The 22,538-nt window shown below is 44.6% G+C and overlaps 3 protein-coding genes and 1 long non-coding RNA gene across 21 annotated transcripts in view; 2 read left to right on the forward strand and 2 right to left on the reverse strand.

Moving 5' to 3' along the window:
- The window catches only part of cdc42bpb (CDC42 binding protein kinase beta (DMPK-like)), a 56,641-nt gene extending 53,888 nt beyond the window's left edge, over positions 1-2,753 (forward strand). For all 4 annotated transcript variants that reach the window (XM_084699630.1, XM_084699632.1, XM_084699631.1 and 1 more), the window contains one exon: positions 167-2,753. In XM_084699630.1, the coding sequence (XP_084555756.1) occupies positions 167-295 (129 nt within the window). In that variant the 3' untranslated portion in view covers positions 296-2,753. The remainder of the gene's footprint in view (positions 1-166) is intronic.
- Positions 2,754-7,231: 4,478 nt separating this feature from the next.
- LOC146286831 (cell division cycle-associated protein 4) lies at positions 7,232-13,976 on the reverse strand. Of its 3 annotated transcripts, none has more exons than XM_084699686.1 (3): positions 13,497-13,627; positions 10,098-10,203; positions 7,232-9,383 (listed from the first exon to the last, which is right to left on the reverse strand). In XM_084699686.1, the coding sequence occupies exon 3, from the start codon at positions 9,377-9,379 to the stop codon at positions 8,735-8,737; it is 645 nt and encodes a 214-aa protein (XP_084555812.1). In that variant the 5' UTR covers positions 9,380-9,383; positions 10,098-10,203; positions 13,497-13,627; the 3' UTR covers positions 7,232-8,734. The 3 variants fall into 3 exon arrangements, with proteins under 3 accessions (XP_084555812.1, XP_084555811.1, XP_084555810.1); XM_084699685.1 differs by having other exon boundaries at positions 9,989-10,203; XM_084699684.1 differs by lacking the exon at positions 10,098-10,203 and having other exon boundaries at positions 13,497-13,976.
- Positions 13,977-15,211: 1,235 nt separating this feature from the next.
- Positions 15,212-20,388, reverse strand: cdca4 (cell division cycle associated 4). Of its 13 annotated transcripts, none has more exons than XM_084699680.1 (4): positions 20,261-20,388; positions 18,004-18,184; positions 17,772-17,911; positions 15,212-17,471 (listed from the first exon to the last, which is right to left on the reverse strand). In XM_084699680.1, the coding sequence occupies exons 3-4, from the start codon at positions 17,834-17,836 to the stop codon at positions 16,619-16,621; spliced, it is 918 nt and encodes a 305-aa protein (XP_084555806.1). In that variant the 5' UTR covers positions 17,837-17,911; positions 18,004-18,184; positions 20,261-20,388; the 3' UTR covers positions 15,212-16,618. The 13 variants fall into 13 exon arrangements, with proteins under 13 accessions (XP_084555806.1, XP_084555804.1, XP_084555798.1 ...); XM_084699678.1 differs by lacking the exon at positions 18,004-18,184 and adding an exon at positions 19,136-19,220 and having other exon boundaries at positions 17,772-17,914; positions 20,261-20,369; XM_084699672.1 differs by lacking the exon at positions 20,261-20,388 and adding exons at positions 19,136-19,220; positions 19,351-19,654 and having other exon boundaries at positions 17,772-18,184.
- On the forward strand, positions 19,664-20,685 carry LOC146286833 (uncharacterized). The gene is made up of 2 exons (XR_014758443.1): positions 19,664-19,795; positions 20,347-20,685. It is a non-coding gene; the product is annotated as an uncharacterized LOC146286833 (long non-coding RNA).
- The last annotated feature ends 1,853 nt before the right edge of the window (positions 20,686-22,538 follow it).

A 22,538-nucleotide genomic window follows, 5' to 3' on the forward strand; every position in this document is an offset into this window, starting at 1 on the left:
CCTTTGCCATTATGATGGGATTCACCTGCTTCTGTCTTTCTCTACTCTCTCTCTACTCTCTCTCTGCTCTCTCTCTACACTCTCTCTCTACTCTCTCTCTCTTCTCTCTATACACTCTCTCTCTACTCTCTCTCTCTCTCTCTCTCTCTCTCTCTCTCGTCCCCAGCCTGACTCGGACTCCACAAAGCACTCCACCCCCTCCAACAGCTCCAACCCCAGCAGCCCCCCCAGCCCCAACTCCCCCCACCGCAGCCGGCTGACGCTGGACGGCCTGGAGCACACGCTGGACGGCTGAGGAGACCTCCGCTGCCCCCTCCTCCTCCTCCTCCCCCCTCCTCCTCCCCTTCTTCCTCCTAACACCCAGAGAAGTCCCCATGCCAACCTCACACACACACACACACGCACACTAACAAAAGATGCATACGCATATTGGAACCTAGGCTTAATCACTTGCACCTCCTGACTAGAAATGCTTTGTTTAAAGGTGCCAAGATGGAGACTTTGAGAACCTCCCCGTGCACCCCCCTCCCCCTCCCTTCTTGACTCGATGACTTTAGGGTTGTACCCCCTCTGTCTGTGTTCACCTGCTTCCTTCCTATGCAGGGGGAGTGTGTTATTAAGTAGATGGCACTATGAGCATTCATGACATTACCCCCCCCCCCCCGTCTTCAGCCAACTGCCTGCCCAAACAACCCACTAATTCATACACACACACACACACACACAGGCATCTCCAGGCCTAATGGTGGAGGACCAACACCTCTTGCGAATGACCCAGAACTCCTTTCTCCACCTCCTAATTTCCTGACGGATTTCAGTGTGTTGTCGCCGGACCCACAATTTGACTTTCCATCCTCCTCCTCCTCTCCCCCCCCCCCTACCTGCTGTTGTTGTACCTGTGTGCTTGGGCTTCTGGTGTGAGAACAATGACATGGGATCCTGGAGATACCTGACTGGGGGTGTCCAGAGGCCTGGGCGGGGACTACTCTCTGAGCAGCCAATGGGGAAGCTTCCTTGTGTGACGAGCAGCAGCTTCGGCAATTGAGGAATGACGGCCTCCTTCTGTGGGCGAGGAATATTTCTTAGCTAACAGGGTAAAAAAAACAGCCCTTGTATTGAAACGCAGTAGTTTGTTTGTTTGTTTTCACTTCAGGCCATTCATTTGTTTTCCCTCAAGTTTTTAAGGTTCCTTGCTTAGTTTAAGTTAATACATAGAGCTGTGATAAGCTGAATTATTCATGGCTCACTGACTATGACACTCTCACAGATAGAAAAAAAAAATCATTATGAATGATCTCGATCATAGGTTTAAGTTTGTATTTCTATAAATAATTAAGGAAAAATGCGAGGGAATAACTTGTTTTGTTTTTAATGCGTATAGTATTTTGATGGAGATGTTCAACTCTATTAGAGGGACACAAACAGAACTGTAAAAAAAAAAAAAAAAGGTGGACCCACTTCAAGGACTACAAATCCCTACTTTCTCACTACCCCCTGCCCCTGCTGTTTGAGGGTTGTAACCCTGTCAGCTGTTCTTGGACCACATTATGAGACCAGTACCCTGGAGTTGCCACCTAAAAGACTGTAGGGGTTTAAAGCCAAACCAATGAGCTTATTTTACTGCTATTATACACTTCCTCCACCAGCCTTTGTAATATTAATTAATTCATTCATGTTTTTAACTTAGATATTTGCCAGAAAATTATGTATAGTCGGTGAGACAATTCACCATCACTGAGAATCTGAAAAGAAAAAAAAATCAAGAGACTGCAATGTATTAATTTCTCGATTGTGCGTTTTAACTCAGAAGAAAAAATTGAGAGAATCTGAGAACGGCTGTTTAAGGAAAGAAAAAAAGAAAAGAAAAAAAAAACAAGGACTACGTTACTCATAGGATTTTAAATGAGTTCTCCACAAGCTGCTGCTTTTGTGTGCTATGTTTAAAGAAGACAAAAAAAGCTAAGTATGCGTGACAACCCGCTTACTATAGAGAGAACCCTCTGGAACTAGGCTGACCCCCCCCTCCCCTGTATGTTTAACTGTTCAATCATGACTGCGAAGCATTTCACAAGAGCGTCCTGTTGTAGAGCTGTATCGCCTCAAGAGGGAGTGTGTGAATAGATGTTTTTTCCTCCCTCTGGAGTGTGGGATGTGTCACTGTACAGAAGTGTGACATACAGGCATGTGTGGCATACAGGCATGTGTGGCATACAGGCATGTGTGACATACAGGCATGTGTGACATACAGGCATGTGTGACATACAGGCATGTGTGACATCATATCCGCGTATCTCTCGAGTGTGCCTTCAGTGCCCTTTTGTTCATTTTTTGTTTGTTTTTGTTTTACAGAATCCACTTACATACTGAAGCGATTTGTTTTTGTTTACTCTGCAGGCTGAGGGGCTTTCAGAGACATGGGTTTATTTCTTATCTTTCAGAAACACTGTATTCAACTTGCACATTGTTTTAGTCCAAGGAAATCCTCTTGATTTTTTGTTTCAGTGATATTTCTTGTTCCCCTTTTTATTTTGTATCGAGTCCCCACCTCCGACTCCCAATGCTCTACTTCCCCTCCCGGCCTCCCAGGACATTGGTTTTCAAGCCCTGCTCTCTGAAGAAGAGACTTTCTCCTCAAAAACACTACTGCTTTTTTTTCTCTTTAAAAAAAAAAAAAATCACCAGTTGAAATCTTTGTAATTATTGAATTGTTAGCAACAAAAATTTGAACAGACAATAAAAGAGTATCTGTTGTGCTTCTGGTGTGTATTTGTGTGAGTGCTGGGAAAATGTTGGTACCCTTGTTGCCATGACTGAGAAATGTGTAAGTCAAGGCTGATGCACTCTTTTAAATAATAACTTTTTAAATAATAACTTTTTATAATCCTACGTCTGTACACAATGCCTTATATTGAACATGTTTTAGACATTTCTCCGGGTGTTTGAAAATCAACTACCAACTCTGGACTTTTGGAGGTAAACGCATCCATGGCAAATGTATATTGGAGGTCAAGGCCCATCACGATGATAAACATTCAATTTATAGTTTAATGTGCCACATACAGCTAAAGTAAAGTACATCTACAGAGGCTACAATTTGGGGGGGAATTGTGAAGTGTGCTTGCGGCTGCCACAACTGGGGTAGTGTAACTACATCACTTCCAAACCTTTTGTTTCAATCTGATGTCCATCATGTTCAAATATTTGGAGGCAGTTTTCATGGGGTGTACTTGCAGTACCCAAGCCCCTGCCCTAAGGCCTCCTGTTGCATGGTGCACACGCTTAACCAGTGAGCTAATAAGGCCCCTATACGATGACTACCATGACTTATTAAGTAAAGATGCATTATTGTCATGTCTCTTGGCTGTGCCAACCTTCAATCCAAGGTAGCAAATGTCTATGTAGATGGACTTCTTAGTTCAAGACTTAATCTAATACCAACAAGATAATACCTTTAAAAAAACCTATCTCCGCTTGGTTGATACTGGGTTATTCTACATTAGACTACACTACCCAGGAGGCCGAGTGTAAACCCATGAACTGCCAATTCAGTGAGTGGAACGCTGCCTGCAAAAATCTACCTAAAGCATGCAGGAGTGCATCGTAATCAACTCCAATCATGCTACTGAGTTCTCTCCTGCAACTTGAAGGCCAGAGCAGAGAGAAAATGTGCATTTATGTTAAGTTTGGTGGAACAATTATTAATATTTTAAAAATTAATTCTACAAAAACAATTCTCACGCAAAGATTTGATGGTATCACTAGTGTTTCATCACTTTTTTTAACTAAAGCGATAGGTATATTAATATGAACCTTATTCCATTACCTTTTTAGTTTTTAAACGAAATGCTGAGGAAAAACCGAACACCGCCTTCCATTTCGAAATGCAGGGCTGAAGTAACGTGGGTGTCTTTTGTCTGTCTGATGTGTGCCTCCACCAAACCAGCCTCGTGCTTCCTGTCCTCCCCCCTCAGTCACAGGGGCTTCCCGCAGAGTCCACCCCTGATGAGAGCAGCAGGGTGCACCCCCCTACCCCCACCCCTCCTCCCCCTCAACTCGTTGAACCCAGGGTGGGGCTCGAGATGCTGCACAGCACGAACACGGAAAACCGACATTTCAAACGCTAGCCTTCTCAATTAATTGAAGGAGTGTTACAGAGATACGCAGGGAAACAGATGGAGAATCTGTGGATGCCAGTTCTCCATTGTGACTGGCGACCGCCCTCACCTGATTCTGCCGTGCGCACTAATAGGAGTGTGGCTACTTGAGTGTTTCTTGACTGCGCTCCATTCCAGACCGTTGTCACAGTAAAATCTTTCGCATTAACACAACGTTAATGAGGAAATACTGAAAGTGCCATGATTGTGCATTCTGTCTGTCAATATTTTAGGGACTTTTCAACAAGTTGATTAAACTTGAAGCCTTACTCATCATCACTCCAACACACAGTCACACTTTTATAGAGATCTGCTTTTCAAACAACACTTTCAAAAGCAGACCTGAGCGAAGCTCCTTCAATGGCACTCCGGGGTGTGCACACACGCTCACACAGGGAGTCTTTGACTACGAAGGATTCCAGATGCTGGATTTCTCTTTTAATTAACAGACAGCGGTGGGCTTTTGCTTCGAGGGATTCCTCAGCTCTCTGCTTGACAGAGCCATCATGGAAATGTGTGCAGGTTCAGCACACAGCCTCCTGTGTTCAAAGCGGGAAGGCCGTCTCCCCTGTAAAACTAGCGAATGAATAAGTCATTGTTTTCACATAGCTCAGTATGTACTTGTCACACTTAAAGATTTCAGAATGTCCGCCTTAAAATGTTGAGGGGAACCATAATATCGCAGCCTACAGGTCACAGTTTTATCATTACAAAAATGCTGCTTCTGGATGTTGGCAAGTGGCATATTCTTTGACTTTCACACAGACTTCAAGCAGGGGGCATGTTAACATTAACGTTTTACATCCTTTGGGATAAATCAGTGCACACTGCACATGTCAAATTGCAGCTAAAAATGGCAAATTGCAGCTACAGTGCCCGAGGAGCCCGAGTGAACTTACCTCTTCCAAGGTTATGAAATGAGTACTTTCAGGTGTCCACCACCAGGGGGCGATCCATGCTTGATATCCAACAGGCTGGGTTCTTTTGTTAAACAAGGATATTTATCAGGTCCCTTTTTCTCCCCTCCATTTTAATAGTACGCTTTTATACTAAGAAAGTACTCTATTCGCAGTATTTACAGCAGGCTTGACAAAGTAAATACAAATACCAGATTTATTTTCAGATTTATTCAGATTTAACTGACCAGCTACAATAATATTGCATAGGATATACATTTCAAAATAGCCTGCTTTGTTATGTACACAACACACAGAGTGTTAAATGGTCAAAACCAGATGACAAGAAAAATATCCATACGGAAAGTGAACTTAGCATGAGACCAGTGTGGTTAAGAGAGCAAGATCATATCCTCTGAAAATCATGTTGTAGAAATTGTTATTAAACATCACTGACACGCTCTCATTTCACAAGATAGTCGCACAACAGTAATGTTCATATTGCACTTGGGACTAAAATGATTCTTTATGTGCCCATGTATTTTCTACTTCTCTTGTTCTGGACTTGAAGTGGTGGTAGGAACCCTAAACGCAGGTGGAAAGTCGATTAGCAAGTTATCTCCTAGTTTGAGTAAACACGGCATTTGCCTGTTTGAAGACACTGTGGTCGATATTCATAGTAGTCAAGTATGAATATAAACAACAAAGTCTTTCAATGAATACATTATCCTACATGTCCTTCTCACCATCGTCGTTATACGAGACCGATTGTTGACAAAAAGCCAGTTCAGACAAAATAAGGTCTTGAACATTTCTGCAGTAACCAGTGTTTTTCTAATGTCCCTGTGTTTCACTGGTGAGTTATGGCTACAGTTGTGACTGCTCTGACAAACGAGCACATAGACTGATTATGGATCAAATCTTTTGGTTAACTCAGCCAAGTTGGTTCAGTTTGATAACCGGGTGAAAAGCTGCCAGTTAGTCTGCCTGGTCCATTGCAATCATCTTTAGAACTTACTGACATAGTAGAAGGCCTGGGTGCATAAACAGTACAACCTCTGGACAATTAAAAACGTCATGATTCACAACAATTATTTACAGACATCTTTTGTTTTCACCTCATCTAGTCAACGGGAATATAAAATACGGGGGGCCAAACTCTGCTACAGAGACCACAGACCGTCCTCTCATAAATAAAACGCAATATATTATTTGAATTTTGTTGTACAAATAAACGAGAAAAATTGTATAAATAGAAATACCTACAACACACACCAAAACAAAAAGCTTACAAAGCTCGAGAAATTCACAACTCATTTTGATGCCCGGCGCGTAGCAGTCTTGAGGAGGGAAGGGCCCACAGAAGAATGCTGATGGTGTCATAAACAAGTCTCCTTGGTTTATTGTTTGTGGTTGAGGTTTTCCAGTGGGAGACTGGCTGGCTCGGGCGAGACTCCTTCGATCACGAGGGTGGGGTCCTTGTGTGTGGCAGCCATGCCCGGGAGTTGGAAAAACAGAGAGAGAGAGAGAGAGAGAGAGAGAGACAGACATAGAGACAGAGAGAGAGACATAGAAATGGGGGGGGGGTCTGTTGTGTGGCATCCAGTGACACTTTGAGAGCTTCACATCAGAGAACTGCTGAAGATCCCGGGTAGGCTCACAGTTAGCTGAGCTGATGAGTGGAGTATGAGGGGCAGTGTGAATTACAGTTCCCATCGTTTACATTTGTTCCATTATATTTTTAACTCATTGGGACACCGGTGCATTTGTAAACACGGCGCAACGCTTGGACCACAGTGCAAAGCCCTCTGTCCCAAACTGAAAACCCCCAGAGACAGGAGCACATTCCACAGAGAGGGAAGGAACTGTGTCAGACTGCTTGCAGTTTGTTATTCAGTTGCATTACTGGTTGACTGGCGGCTCTGGCTCCTCCTCCTGCCTTTCTATTGGACGCAGACAAGGGGGCCCCCTTTCAGGGTGGAGCTGAGCACAGACACACACACATACACGCACACACATACCAGCTGTTGTGAAACTCTCAGTGTAGCCTTTTCCACAAGCAAGGACCTCCACGTGATTGGAGCCACTGCCCCTCACCCCCTTAATCTCTCGCTCTCACTCTTCTCTCCCCTCCCCCCTCTCTTTCTCTCTGCAGTCTCAGGAAGGAGGGGGAGGAGGGGGATGGGGGGGGGGTGGGGGGGGACAGCTTGCAAGCCATGCCGGACAGCCCCTTAAAGCACATAGGCAGACTATTTGACCCCTTTGACAGAAATCAAGTTTGGGATGATGTCCAATCAGTGCCTCTCTTCAGAGTTACCGCTTGATTGTCAGAGCGTCTCGGGCTAGCAACTGTGCTTACGCAACTTGGGCTATCTATCCATGACTTGCATTTTCGAGGGCGTAAAGTCCAAACACGTTATTGGATGCAGAGATGAAAAAAAAAGGAGAAAAAAAAAAAAAAGCCCATGAGGAGAATACAAAGTGTCATGTATTGAAATCCCAATCGGACACTCCACTCGATTGTTCTCCGTAGTGGAGCGCAGCGTTCTCGCAGGGTTCCAGTCTTTGGCGAGGAGAGCTTTTTTGAGGGGGTTCGGGGGTAGACCCCGTCTGGTCGCATGGCTTATCGAGAGGACTGGGGATCCTTTACAAATGGTTAGAAACAGCGCCGTCAGGTTGCAGCCTCCCCCCCTCCCCTAAGGCTTGAGTATTTGTGCTGGGTAGTTCCACCCTCTGCCTGTCTTCTCTCTCCATCATAGGCACTGTGTTTTCCCCCTCACATGGAGGCTTGCTGCATTTTTTGGAACAATCTCACGTGGAAAATACACATTGTATTCAATTTGTGCACAGTGAAAAAAAAAAAAAAAAAAACACTTCTTAAACGCTTCAAAAGATCCTTGGTCAGAGTTGCAAAACATCCTGATCGTTCTTGACCTCCGATGCCCGGCGTCTCCTGGAGATTCTCACGTAAAACCGCCGTTGCGTGAACACAATGGAAAAGCCAGCGTCTCTTGAAAAGTACTTTGGAGCGTGAACATTGGTGTCCACGACCAGTTCAGAATGCTAGCGGTCAAGGCATAAGTGATGGGTTTTTGTGGAATGATCAGCTATGCTTCGAGATTGTGGTTGTAATGAAGGCAATTCTCTCCAGTGCAATAAGCAATATTGACAATCACCCAGTATAGGGAAAAAAAACGAGTCAGAACGTAAAAATGGCGATGCACTGCATTTTTTGTTGTTGTCGTTTTGTGTGTAAATATATATAAACCGCTCTTTGCTTGAAAGAGGTAGTGAGAACATGCATGTCCCCATTCATTTTCATAGGGATTAATAGTTGTAGTGCTCAATAAATACACGTCCACATCCTTGTTCCACAGGTTCTTCTGTTCTCACGGGTTCCATTCTTCTCCATCGAATAAAAATAAGTCTCAATAGTAATACTTCAGTCCCTGCATATTCTCCCTATAGGAACAACAATCAGCACGTGCTTGCCGTCGAAAATGTGCAGTCATCACACGGCACAAGTGTATCTGGCTGGCATGTCTTTCACATAAATATATCGAGTTTTTGTATCAAAAAATAGAAATGTCCGTACAAAAAGGAAACATGAAATTGTCGTTGTCCGCGGCCCGCGGCGGGGCAAACGGCAGAACAGCAGTGTTGACAGTGGGGACGTCCAGGCGGTCAGGAGCGCACCAGGATCTCCATGATGTGGTCGAGGTCGTTGAGGTCCGTGAGACAGAGCTGCAGGGTGCTCGACGCGGTGTAGCCGGAGAACGCCTTGAGGTGGTCCTCGGCGCCCCCTCTGGACGCGGGGCACGCCAGGACGGAGCAGTCGGCCGAGTCGTACATGGACGTGTCGATGTCGTCGAAGATGTCGTCGGGCGCCAGGTCCGTCAGGTAGCTGGTGGAGTTGGTGATCTCGAAGGCTCCGAACAGCGAGTCGGACGACCTCACTTCGGCCTCGGCCGCCCGGGCCTCTTTGTCGGCGCTCGGAGGGGAAGGGGAGGGGGCCGCCGAGAGGGCGCCGTCCGGGGGCGCGGCCGGCAGCTCGGGAGAGTGCCGAGGGGTGGCCGCGTGGAGCAGCGAGGGGGCGGGAAGGGCCTCCGGGAGGCGGGGCCGGCCCTCCTGCCTCATCTCCTGCTGGATGTGACGCAGCGTGTTGGCCAGCAGCACCGAGCGGTGCAGGCTGGGCTCGGCTCGCCGCTGGCAGCTCTGGAGCTTGTCCAGACACAGGTCCAGCACCAGCTGCCTCTGCTGGGGGTAGGGCAGCCCCGGGACAGGGTCCTCGCACTCACTCAGCTTGCGCTTGACCCCCCTGCCCACCATGTACCTGGGGAGGGGGACACATCAGGAGGCAAGGCGTTAGACGCGGGCCAATCGGATCACGTTAGGCAATTTGAACACAATCAATATGGATGATCAAAATCACTTTAAAACGATGTGTTTAGCTATCAGAACTTCCCTTTTGATCTGGGGATGTTTGTGTGTGGGTGTGTGTGTGGGCTGGACGTGACTTGTGTCATTAGTTTCTGTGCTAACAGCTCTCAGATCGGAATGCCATCAAAAGGGTCAACAAGCTCATGGCCTCTCTGAAAAGCTGGAAACTCAATGGACTGGACTGCCGCAGAAGGGGTGCAGAGGGATGTTTCTTTACTGTAAATTCTAGCCTGTCCTTCCTATTTGTCAGACTTCAGAGGCTAATGCGTTACTGCAAACTGCGGTAGCTCTGTGTAACAACGCATAGAGCGGAACGTTATGAAATCGAAAATTTGTCGGTGGATGAATAAAGAATTGACCAAATGCAGAAGCCCTCGTGACATAAACAAGCGTCTAAGCCTGGCTTCAGGGGGCCTTTAGAATCCGACTGAGGTTGTGGCTCTGTGGCTGTCCTGCTTCCAACCACACTGAGCGAGAGAACTGCAGCGCTGCACTCACAGGTCACATGGACTGTTCCTCTCTGGGGGACGGCGGGGAGGGGGAGGGGGAAGCAAGGCGCAGTGTTGGAGAGCCACGCTCGTCGCCATGGCGATCCCCATCCATCTACCTTGGGTGTCAGCTTGAGATCCAGTCCCTGAGGGGCCAGGCGATGGCCCGGCTGAGGGGTGCAGTTCCGCATCGCTGTCTCTTGTTTGTTCCTATCAGAGCCAACTCTGCTTGTACACAAGAGCAAGGGTGGGGTGAGGGAACAAGTTGAGGTTGATTCGATAAAACGGGGCCCCTCTTGCCCAACCAGTGAACGCTGCTCTCCCTAAAAGCTCCCCCAACATCACCAGTGACTTCTATCAACTGTGGCACTAACTAGGCTAGGCTACACCTCCAGTTTGGAGAGTGGACTGAGGGAGAATTTCCCTCCGCTTAAGTTGTCACAGATAAAAGGAACGCAAGGAACACTGTGGTGGATCGCATCGTCTGATGCGAGCGTTCCCGTCCCCCCCCCCCTTGCGGTCCAATCAGAGTGCATTAGGGCTGAGGGGGCGTCGACAGGAAGTGCCCACTCTGCCGGAGGCGCTTGTGCGTCCGCCGCTCGCTCGTCACGCGCGGCTGCATTGGCTACCCGCCATCCTCCGCAGGTCGGAGTGCAGACTTGCTCTTCTCTGCGCTGCGGAGGCAGTCCCTTCCTCGTCCCTCGTGAAGCTCGCCCCCCCCCCCCCCCCCGTCCTCTTCCTCCTCTCTACGTTTTGAATGTCAAAACCCTCTGAGAAGTAGAGCCTTCGTTCAACCTTTTGTGCTCTTCTGACACCCTCGGGGTTCCACTCTCCCCCAACCCCCCCCCCCACCCCCAAAAAAGTGGATATGCTGCGTTGCTTGATATCCATGTGGAGGCCGGTTGCTCTGAGGAGTCTGACGCCAGTGATTACATAACAGCAGCCCTGGACGTTTTTCTGACCTGCATTGTCTGTTAGGCTTGCTCTGAGTGGTGCATGTTGGAAGGAAAGCATGCATGCTCCCCTGACTTGTGCTTCTGCAATGTCTTTGACCGAAACCAGATTTGCTGCTGGTTGCTGAAACGGAGTTTAGGACTAAAAAGGCCGCAATCTCCTGACTTTCACATTGCACGTCTGAGGCTCAAAGTCACCATTAATCCTAGATCAACACAGACTATAACCTATTTCAGTGCCTGAGTGGTCGCGAAATAGCCCACTAGAAAAGTGTGCACGTTCTTATCAGACCTCAAAGTTCAATCAAATTGTTTTTCCTACCAATTAAAAAGTCCCCCGATTTCTGGTGCGCGCTTTTGAAAGAATAAAACAAAAATAGTACGCCGCGGATGGGGCAAGATTGCCTCACGTTGGCAGCTGTGAAGCAGCCAGCCGTGCTTTTAAAGGGGCCTCTCTCATTAGGCTAGCCTCTCTCTCTCTCCCCCTCTCTCTCTCCCCCCCTCTCTCTCTCTCCCCCTCTCTCTCTCCCTCTCTCTCTCTCCCTCTCTCTCTCTCCCTCTCTCCGCCTGCTTACCATGGCAACAGCGCTGGATGTGAGGCCAAAGCCCGAGAGGCAGACAGTAACTGTAACACAGACCGCGCATAGATAGAGGACTGCTACACTGGGAATCTAGCTACATGAACCTCTGCGGTCTACGCTGATACGCCGCATTTCAAATGTTGTGACAACGCCATGCCATTTACAGGCTACACTGGGATGGTGCAGGGTAACTTTTGGGATTGAGAGAAAAAAACCCGCATATTTCTAACCTGTGAAATAACCGCGTTGGTCTAACCGTTCTTCCCCTTTGGCTTGGCCGTTTCTCGTCACTGTTAACAGGAGAGTTCTCACACATGCATCCACAAAACCACTTCATTCCCCTCTACCTCTTGGACATACTCCGAACAACTGTTCACACCAACTGTCTGAAGGGCGACAACTTTGTTTGAACGGTTAATAAAACTGCATGGTGGAGTCACAACATCTCCCATGTTCAGCCTCGGAGGCAACGGCTCTCTGTGCCCCCCCCCCCCCCCCCCCCCGGAGATGGAGGGAGGAGTATAAAGAAGTGGGAGGGGGAGAAAGAGAGGACTGCGGGGAAGGAGAGCTCCAGTTAGAAGGGGAGTGGGGAGGAGGCGGAGCCGTCATCGATGAGCAGAAGAGGAGTCCTGTTGAACGGTTGAGCATACGGACCCTTTGAACGGATGTCTTTATATGGACGGGTTTGTCACTGGGTGGCAGAACCTCCCCGATGAAATGAGTCACGAATGAGTCACGTCGGTTAGTCAGACGCTAGACTTCAGGAAACCCTCGCCAAATGATTGTGTTTGAACCAAATGTCAAATGCGTATGCACTGACAACCTACCTCACACTGCAACTCTCTGGTTACACTGAAATAATAAAGTCTTCTTAGTGTTGAGATTAGAGAATTTATTTCTGTACACCATGTCTATCAAGTTGCTTTAGGATGTCAGTGTCCAGGTTACTTATACAAAAGTTCCTCAAAACTATCTGGAGCTATGACGACTTGACATCGGCTTCTCACTTATGGTACCTAAAAGGATGAGTCCAGTCTGTCACCCACATTTGTGAAAAGTAAAGGCTTTGTAGGTGCTAGTAGCTTTCCGGGTGTCACAATGACTAAATTCATTAGAATCTAGCATATGCCTTAATTTACTATCGTACCTGGTCGATGTTCAGAGCCTTTATTCCGACTGAATTGGCATCATCTGATTTGAACCCATCAGGGAGTATATTATGCACTACACGTGAGTTGAGATCGTTGTCTCGAGCACTGAGGCTCGATAACTTAATGATTTCAACTTCACTTGCTCAACAGAAAATACTAAGCAAACGAGTCGTGTTAATCCAATTACGCAACAACACAGCGGCGCAGTAGAAGTATTGTGCCTCTGCTCAACTCACTTATGAAAACGCTAACTGTGCGTTAGTGGCTACGTCCGATAATCACTTGAAATGGTAAGTACAGTAAGTGAGATTTCCCTTGAACCACAATGTAACATAATAGATTCGAAATATCGTTGGGATAACTTGGGTAGCAGGCCAGTAAACCGGCAAGCTAACACGTTAGCCAAGTTTGCCACAGTGTCATTCTGTAAATGAAAACTGGTGATGGCAGATTCGTGTTTGAGAGCTAGCAAACACTACGCTACTATTAATCAACTTACTGGCCTAGCCAATTCAATTATACTATGCTAGTTCAAGATAGTACTAGGGCAACATAAGATGTGAGGACGTTTGATGAGTCCTTTACGAACATTTGAGAATACGTGTGGGACAACTTCTTAAAGTCTAGTTCTAGAGGGTTGCTTGATGATGAAGATGGCTACTGTACTAGACTGCACTGGTGATTTATATTAGCTCTAACGTAGCTGACAACAAATTATCTTATAGTCCACTGGAGTTCTAAATGCTGAAAATAAGCATGTGTCTAGCATGTTAAATTAATGATAACACATGTTTACTACAGTTTAAACTAGCCAATGTCAAGTAAGTTTTTACCTTGACGAATGGTGGACATCTTCGGGTTGTTCAATTCCCTTCTCGGCTGACTCGACATCCAGTCTGCACATCGAGGCAGTTTGAATTCCGTTTCTCCTTCTCACCAGCGTGGTCTTGTATGGCATGATTTCCCTTTGACCCATGTCGTTGTTTTGCTCTATCTACCTATCTACTTGTTTGGCTGATTGTAAAAACACGTTGAAGTATGTTCGTACTGTACCAGTTGAGCAGGTACAAGTACAGATAGACGGCCGAGCTAACACTGGCTAGCTAGCTAACTTAGAAAAGAAAAAACAGTTTCAAACCAGCTACTTTAATCCCGGAAACTACATTATGGTAAAGCATGATCAATTAAAACTGAATCCCCTACACCTTAGTTTATCACGTCCAAAGTAAAAACACCCCTTTCCAAAACTCCTCCGAGGTTGTATGTCTGTATCTAGTCTTCATTACGGTTGACTGTCTGTATCGAGCTACAGTTTGAACTGAGAAGCGAAGACTGAAAGTCAGTCCACATGTATCAAGCCAAGCAGCGTAAAGCCAGCAGCAATAAACAATGCAACTTCCGGTTATTTTTATTCAACATAATTCAGAATAAAGGCTATGAAACTAAAGTCAACTTTCCCAAACGTTTTTGTGAAATACACAGGATGGTTAGAGTCATATTAACAAAAGGATACAATTGTATATATCCTAATAGTCATTCAAATTAATTAACTAGATATTGTGCCCCCTCAACATGGCAACTACTATATAAACTATTTAGTTACATAATTTATATTGATGCAATGATGAATAGGCACTTGTACAAAGCATGGCAACACCCTTAAATTGATTTGGCTGTTTCATGAAACACTTCAAAGTGCAACGATTTTAACTGTATAAAATCCCTGATTGTTTACATCCCAGGGTGAAAAAGAGTGTCACATTAACATACGCTAACACTGTGTGAAAGCTAAATCCGAATTTGTATGAGAACAGCACAGGTCATGCTCTTAATCTGAAAGTGTATTTGCAAAACCGGAAATGCTATCGAGGACTATTGAGTCGGTTTCATAGTACAATCCATCCAGAACCTACGGGAAGGCAGTCCGGCCTATGAGTCCGGCTGATTGACGGTCGTCAGGTGGGATAACCTCCATTAGACCAATGAAATCTCAGGCCCGCCTAGTAACTACGTCTGATTGGCAGAGTAGAAACCCCCACCTCCCCTACCTTAGTCGTGTTGCGCTCACTGAAACGTGACTACCAACAGGAGAGCAGACGGCACTGCATTTGGAAATACATTTTTATAAAATCTCTAGTAGATACGAGCCGTTCAACATTGGATAAACAAATAGTGACTTACAACCGTGTTATAATCCGCTTCATAGCAGATTATTCCCTATCTGGAAAGTATTGATATTTGATACAATGTAAAAAATGTTCACCTAATATCACCTTTTATTTATAGATGTTCTTTTGGTCATGAATACACAGTAACACCACTAGGGGTTTATCATAGCCTACCATTGTATTTTGTTCAGAAAGAGTAGGATTTAAGTGTTCCTCTTAAGTGGTACAGTAAACCTTCACCAAGGTAGGGCCTATTTTTTTTCATATTTTTGATGCAGTCAGTTGGGAGTTGTATTGTGTCTAAATCAAGATTCAAAATATAGCAATGAACACACCTTATTCTCACAGTACACTGATGCCACACAAGGAACCCACCATAATAATATGCTGTATCCTTTATTTTTTTAAACGTATAAACTGCTACAGTTTGTATGTATAAAAATGCATCATCTATACTAGATCATGGTCAGAAACTGCATAAGTCATCTTTAATGATAAAATAAGTAATATATCTCACTCCTAGTTGTCCCCACGCAGTCAATACAAATTATTCTCCCAATGTCATCATGTGCCTGAGCAAAGACTGTTGAACGTAAAAAGTGAGAATAACAATTTCTTTCGATTCTGATTCCAACATGCAGGTGTCTTAAAAACGACTGCACTGAGTGACAAATGTAGAAATGAAACAAACCATTTAGTAAGACAGGTTATCCGTATACCGCTTTAGGGGTCTCAAGACACCTGCATGTTTTGAATGTCGCAAACACAGCCAATATATAATTTTGCCATAGTTTGCTTAGCCTAACAAAGTTTAAAAACTTTCATTGTAAGAGCACTAAATTCATACAATTAAATTTGTAACCCAATACCATGTTTCACAACTGAAAACTCTGAAGTATGACCAAGGTAAAGCATATATGTTTGCAGTTAATAAATATAATAAGTTAAAAGTCATGATAAATGGGAAATACCCATAAATATTCTTCACTTGAAAAAGAAACAATTCAGAATATGTGACTTCTAATGGCAAACAAATGACAGCGCACAGGCTAGGTGCAACTAACCCTGGTGCATAAGTTGGATGGCTGAAGGTGTTGAGGTTGTAGGAGTCTGAACAATGCTACACTGCACACATAGCACCAAACCAAAGACAAAGGCAGAGGGTGCAATACATTATGAGCATATTGTTTTCTTGAACATGTTTTCTACCTCCTAGCTGCTATAGTTCACAAACATACCCAAAGGTAGGAAGACCAATGCTAAATTACTCCCAATCACATAAGAGATTTTGTGCAGATTCTCTGGATAAAGGCATATAGAAAAAAATAAAACAATGTGAAAATTATCAAAAATGTATAACTTTTAAAAAATATATAGTAGAATACTTTTATATAAACTTTTTATCAATCTTTCATCATTTTTTAAGAAAATATTTGTACATGTAAATATCTTGTTCGGCGCTCAGTTCATGTAGTGATATTCTGCAAGTACAATAAATTAAATGGAAAACCAACAATAGGTACAAACAAAACGTAAAAAATACACATACAAAAACATGCAAAAGAAATAAGAATGATGAAGTTTGAAAAACAATTCAAATACTACTTACTTGCTTTGAAATATAATTTACCAAGTGTCATTGTTGGCCTTGTCACATCACATACAGGACAAAGCGATGGCACACACAAAAATGGGGGCATTATCCGAGCCTTAACCTGGATTAAAACAACATTTAAATGAAAGATACCAGTTTTACATGATAACAGTGTCTGTGATCGGAAGCAAGTCTATGAACCCACAATGATCTCCATGATGTGGTCGAGTTCATTGAGATCGGCCCTACAGCTCGAGTTGGAGGCAGGGCCATGGGAGGAAGCCAGGCTGTCCAAGAGGTCATAAGGACCCATTTTAGGGGCGCTCTGCATGCCAGTGAGCATGGTGTCCAAGTCATAGTAAGAGGCGTCAACATCTGAAAACAGCTCCTCGAGTGCCGCGTCTGACCCGGGGTTATTGTTTTTGATCTCAAACTTTCCAAAAACCTTTCCCGTTGACATTTTGGACTCTTGACCTGACAGCTCCTCCTCATCATCATCTCCAAAACCCGAGTCTTCAGTCGCTCCATTCTTTAACTCGGCCTCTGCCCTCAGCTCGGCCCTCTCCCAGCAGTGGCCAATGGTCCCCAAGAGACAGGTCGTGGCTCCGTCGCTTATAGCGACAGAACACAAGGCCTCGTCGGTCACCACCTCCTCTTCGTGGCATCCATCGTAGCCCATCACAGAGAAGAGCTTGGGCCCCGCATCCTGCTCCAGTCCCGGGGGCCGGCACAGAACCTCCGTGGCAACCAGGCGTTCAGACGAGCTCTGACTGGAGTTGGCGAAGGTGTCGGTGACCACCTGCCAGCTGCCGTCGTGGGTCATCTCCTCCTGGATCTGCCGCACGGTGTTGGCGATGAGCACCGAGCGGCACAGGTTGGGCTCCACCAGCATGTGGCACAGCTGCAGCTTGATCAGAGACATGTCCAGGAGGGACTGACGCTGCAGGCTGTATGGCGCCATCTTGGGACCCTCGGGGTTGCCGCCGGACATCGCGTCTGCTCCTTCAGCGAACTTACGTTTGGTGCCTTTAGAGTACATAGTGGTCCTGAGGAAGGAGGTGAGCCAAAGACCTTGGTTAGAAGATACCGTGACAGATTTACAGACTTAAAAAAATATGTCAGTTCTGTATTGCTGATTACTTGTACATTTCTGTGTAAAAGATGCTACACATTTCTTCATCGGTAGCTAAGTCAAAATATAACTATGATAGAACTAAGGGGTTTCTAAACAAACTCTAACATGAATAATGCTAATCCATTCACTTTCCAACCTGAAGCAACTGCATCTGAACACCACCACAAAAGACTATTCAGAAAAAGATACTTGAAAGGGTTTGTTCATTTACTTTTCTCTACGTTTCCTACGGCGGCGCACTGGCATATACACGAGACGACTTCCTCTTTTGCTCATCACTTCAGCGTGTTACTGACAAACTGCTTCTGTTCTTAACTCTTTCAGGTCTTGTCAAGCAGACCACCAAGATACCTGCTGAGTGAAACACCCAACTTTGTAGATCACTGGACTTAATAAAACAACAACAAAAAACATTTTGCTACCAGATTTCGTTTGCTTCCTGCCTTAGATGAACCACCGGTTTCTTGTCTAGAAACAGGTGACACTGACAACGTTTGATGAAGTGGAAGTAGTAGTAAGATCAATGGCAATCTCGCATTCATCTGAATTCTTAGCACAGAGTGTTGTTGCTTGTCAGGGTCAACATCCACTGAACATCTTCTGTTACAAACCTAAAATGAATGCCTGTCAAAACAAAGGGGTTCAAAAGCACATTTTACACAGATTTTAGAAACGATTTTGCCTAACATAGTACTTGGAATACTGTTCCTAACTACGATGAACTGCAACCCTAGAAAAACATCAGAATCATCACAATACTTGTGCCATGTGATGCAAACCAAAGATGTGCAATAGTGCCTTTCGTCTAAAAGATCCCAAGGCAAGTATCTGCCAAAGCAAAAGAATTGTGCTATGTAGAAATGAAGACACAAAACTGAAAAGGGCTAATGCGTAACAGTACTTGTAAGTACAGTACATTTACTATTGTGCTGTATAGAAATCAAGATGGTAGACACACACAGAAATGGAAAATGTGTCATGGCTGAACAGCACTTGCACTGGACATACATCCAGTACCAAGACCAGTGCTGGGACACTGCAGTCACGGCGACCAGCCACCCACAGGGTAACAGGAGCCTAAAAGTGACCAAAATACTACTAAAGCAGGAAGAACACATGACAGTGACCACTACATGTCAATGTACATTACATCCAACGCCACATGGTTGACTGCTTGTGTGCCACGGGGGGAGGGGAGATACACTGGCCCATACTACTGAATCAGGTGAAGATAAACATTATGAACAGCTGAGGACATCTTCAATGCAATTGTTGATGTTGCATTGCATTGGATGAAAACCAAGATGTCCTGATTCTTTGAGCAAGGTGGATACTTTACACCAAACCATTTTACTGTTAGTTGCAGGCAAAACAAATTAAAGTAGCACATCACAGGATGTCAAATCATTTTTGATAGTGAGGGGGCAGACTTTCTGTGCAATGGAGATGATTTGTTAAATATCAATCACACAACATCACATTGACGTCTCAATAGACACCCCTTGTACAGTAACAGACAACATTAAAGGGGGGGTTTAGTGGAAGTTTAGATAAAGGCATGAGGGTTCAGCCTACCTGACACAAGAGTGATATCCCAGCACTGTAGGGACAGACACCAGAATGCCACCTGACACCAGAATGTCATCCTCTGCAACTAAAACTACATCACAGGGGAGGTGTCACGTAATATATAAACACCTTTCAAGTTTGCACTCATTTTACAAAAAAAATAATAATATTATAAACTGAACTGGGCAAATGTAGGTAAAAGTGAAAGGTCAGTGTCCTACCGAGTATTTCCTGTCAGTAAAATTCATGCTCCAGAAGTGCAGCTGAGATGGTTGATACACCTTTGCATTATAATGCAACTTTTTTGTACCTCTTCAATACTGTCTTATGTAAATTGTGCATAGTGCCTCTTGACTATAAGTTACTAAAGTGACTACGTCATATATTTAAACTAGTAAAAATAAACTTTCTCGAAATTCAACATTTCCGTTTGCTAATTTTCAAATGATCCACTAATGTGATTTATCACAGACAACAGCGTATGCCAAACCGCTTGTTCCACAACCAGTATGAGGGGGGTTGAGTCCGTTCTGCCCATATGCCTGTGTGCTGTGTTCAAGCTCCACCCAAGACACACTCCCCTCCCCCACCGCATTGACGTGGTATTAGAACGTTGCCATCACCGCCGGATGAGTCCACTTCAGCCGTAATACAGTGGAAAAAGAGGTATGAATAACTATTGGGGCCCGGTGGATGTTCTAGGACATTTCTATAAAATAACGGTCGCAACTATTTAATTATACCGTAACTGTAGTGAAGACTTAGAAGCCTCCAAATGTATGCACAATCCCCAACCTGGAGAGGACACAAGAGGCCATCTTGAATCCATTCTACAAAACTTGAGTTACAACATAAGTTACAATGTATTCGGATACAGTCACACAACGTGTAAATAAATATGAAAACCGAAAGAATATCGTTATATAAAATGCTACCGAGTAACTCTTAGCTTACAAGTAAGGTTGATGAGGAATTACGCTCGTGAACTTCCGCATTGAGCACTTGCGTTCGAAATCGACCGCGCATTTACTATATTTGGGGGACTTTTATTTTTAAAGAGCAGACGGACAATTTAACTCATTACAATCGAAACATCATTACATAACGCAGCGTCAATTTTTACCCACTTACCTTCAAATAATTCGTTTTATTTTCCGAATGTTCATGTGCTCTACGTGGGTAATGAAATAACAAGCTGTCCTCTCCGCTTTTCTCAGACAGACTGAATTCGAAGCCAGATCGACTGCTTGGCGGCCAGCTGCGGCAGAGGGAAGGGTAAAGTGGGCGGACACATGCAGCTTGATCGACAGGCCATCGCATGAACCAGGAAAACATGAACAAAAGCCTCAGTGAAGAAACAGATTCCACCACGGGTCTAGCCGGCAGACAGGACACAATAAGGCCTCTGTTTGGGAAACATTTTTAGACTAATGTTCCTTCTGAGATGTACTAAATCAAAAATTAAGTACCTTGACTTGAGGTGAACCTTTAACATTTAGTTGAGCACAAATGTTCCAACCTTAAATTCAAGAGATTGAAATAAAGTGTCAACATTGTATTGCAAAAGAACATTTGTGTATGCATTATACATAAATGCCCCATCAATTGCCCCATGCAAATTAGAGTCCTAAATTGACTTTGGAATATCATTGTGAACTTCCATGTAAGGCAATGTTGAAATCATTTGTGCAATCAAAGGTTTAATTGGACCAATAGGTCTGTATCCCAATAGTGTGTCTACCCTACATACAAACACCACCACCACCACCATGTTGGTTATGCATCTGGTATTGCCCAAAGCTTTTATTTGTGAGACTCATCTTTGCCTGAAAGTGGAGAGTGTAGATTCTCATTGTGTTCCGATGACAACCTTAACCCCCTCCCAACATATGTCCCATCTTTGGCCATCAGTCCACACAATAGGCAGAGACAGCCCTGCCACGGACAAGGCTGAGGTGCAGGAACAAAGACGACAGCAGAGAAACAGGGCACAGCTTGCGGAGGATGCTCCCAGTAACACACTTTTAACACGGTTGCCTTTTTAGCCTGCACATCACGAGGCCCAATGGAGGTTTGGATTATATGGTTACATGATATACACCAAAAAAGCCTCATTTAAATGAATATTTTTTTTTAACTGACGTTTTGGTGGTTTTGTTCAAATAGGGGAAAGAGGTGTGGAGCCAATGAAAGTCATCAATTCTCAGTCGTCAATGAGGTCATTACAAATGACGAGGTCACAACAAACAGGAGTCCAGGACAGGGCTTAACACCTCTCCCCAGTTCATAGCAATATTGAACCAGATCCAATTGAACTAGATTATGTTTCAAATTGATCATGTATATTGAGGATGTAGGTGTCTTCTGAGGGCTGCACAGTGTGCCAAGAATACCTCTACATCTTCATAGATACATAATCAATTTCAAACGCAATCAAGTTCAATTAATATAATAAAATTAAGTATAGTGGACACTGTCTGTTTACCAAGCCCCACTCTTCCCCATGTCGTCCCCTATCAACGTATCACAGTGTAAGATGACCGGAAATCTTTGGTTATCGCAAAGTCTGCCACTGTGTGGGCCTATGTCTCTCATTTTTAATTATTATTATATTACACTTCATTCCAACAGCCAACAGGTATGAGTGCTGTAATGGTCAAGTATACCAAACTGTGTCACATTGTGAGGATAAATATCATATTTGATGTCGAAATGTTGCCATTCCGGAAATGTGCTTCATCATGGTTTAAGACCTCAAACCACATGTCATAGTCTATGAGATTGACTGATGCCAAAAGTGTGTCAAGCTCCCCGCCACCACCACCAAATGAGTGGCAGCAATCCCATGTGCACCCGAACTTGGGCTCAACATTGTCCTGCTTACTTCTGCCTCAACAAAATATATCTGGGACGCATTGGCTGCTTGTTGGGAGCTTGCCAAACTTGTTGAGCAGGTTTTTTTAGTTGTTGCCCGGCTTGGTTACCATGCATTTTTAAAAACAAGGATTTATGCCCTGGCAGCACACGTGTGCCTGTTGGTCTGAGAGTGACTCACGAGCTAACCTGCAGACAAGAGGAAGTGAGTCAGCATGGGAGCACATTTACTTCTCTGCCATTACAGCAGGACTCCACTGGTAGGTATGGAAGCAACTGTTATAAGTATGCTACCCGTTGTCAAAGTATGCAGTAAGATTAAGATTTGAGGTGGAAATATGGGCAGAGTTGGTCAGGTTGGGATAATTATTACATGTCTTTTTCACTGCGTGGAAGGACTAGACATATTTACCCACTTAGTGGTGAGGGCTTTTTAGAAAGAGATTGAAAGGAAGAGAGCGGGAGATTGAGGGATAGAGTAATTACACACTCATAGATATTAGATAAGTGAGAAACATTGTCAGAGATAAGCCAA

This window comes from Hypomesus nipponensis, chromosome 6 (assembly GCF_054491055.1).
Source record: "Hypomesus nipponensis isolate SF chromosome 6, ASM5449105v1, whole genome shotgun sequence".
NCBI lineage: Eukaryota > Metazoa > Chordata > Actinopteri > Osmeriformes > Osmeridae > Hypomesus > Hypomesus nipponensis.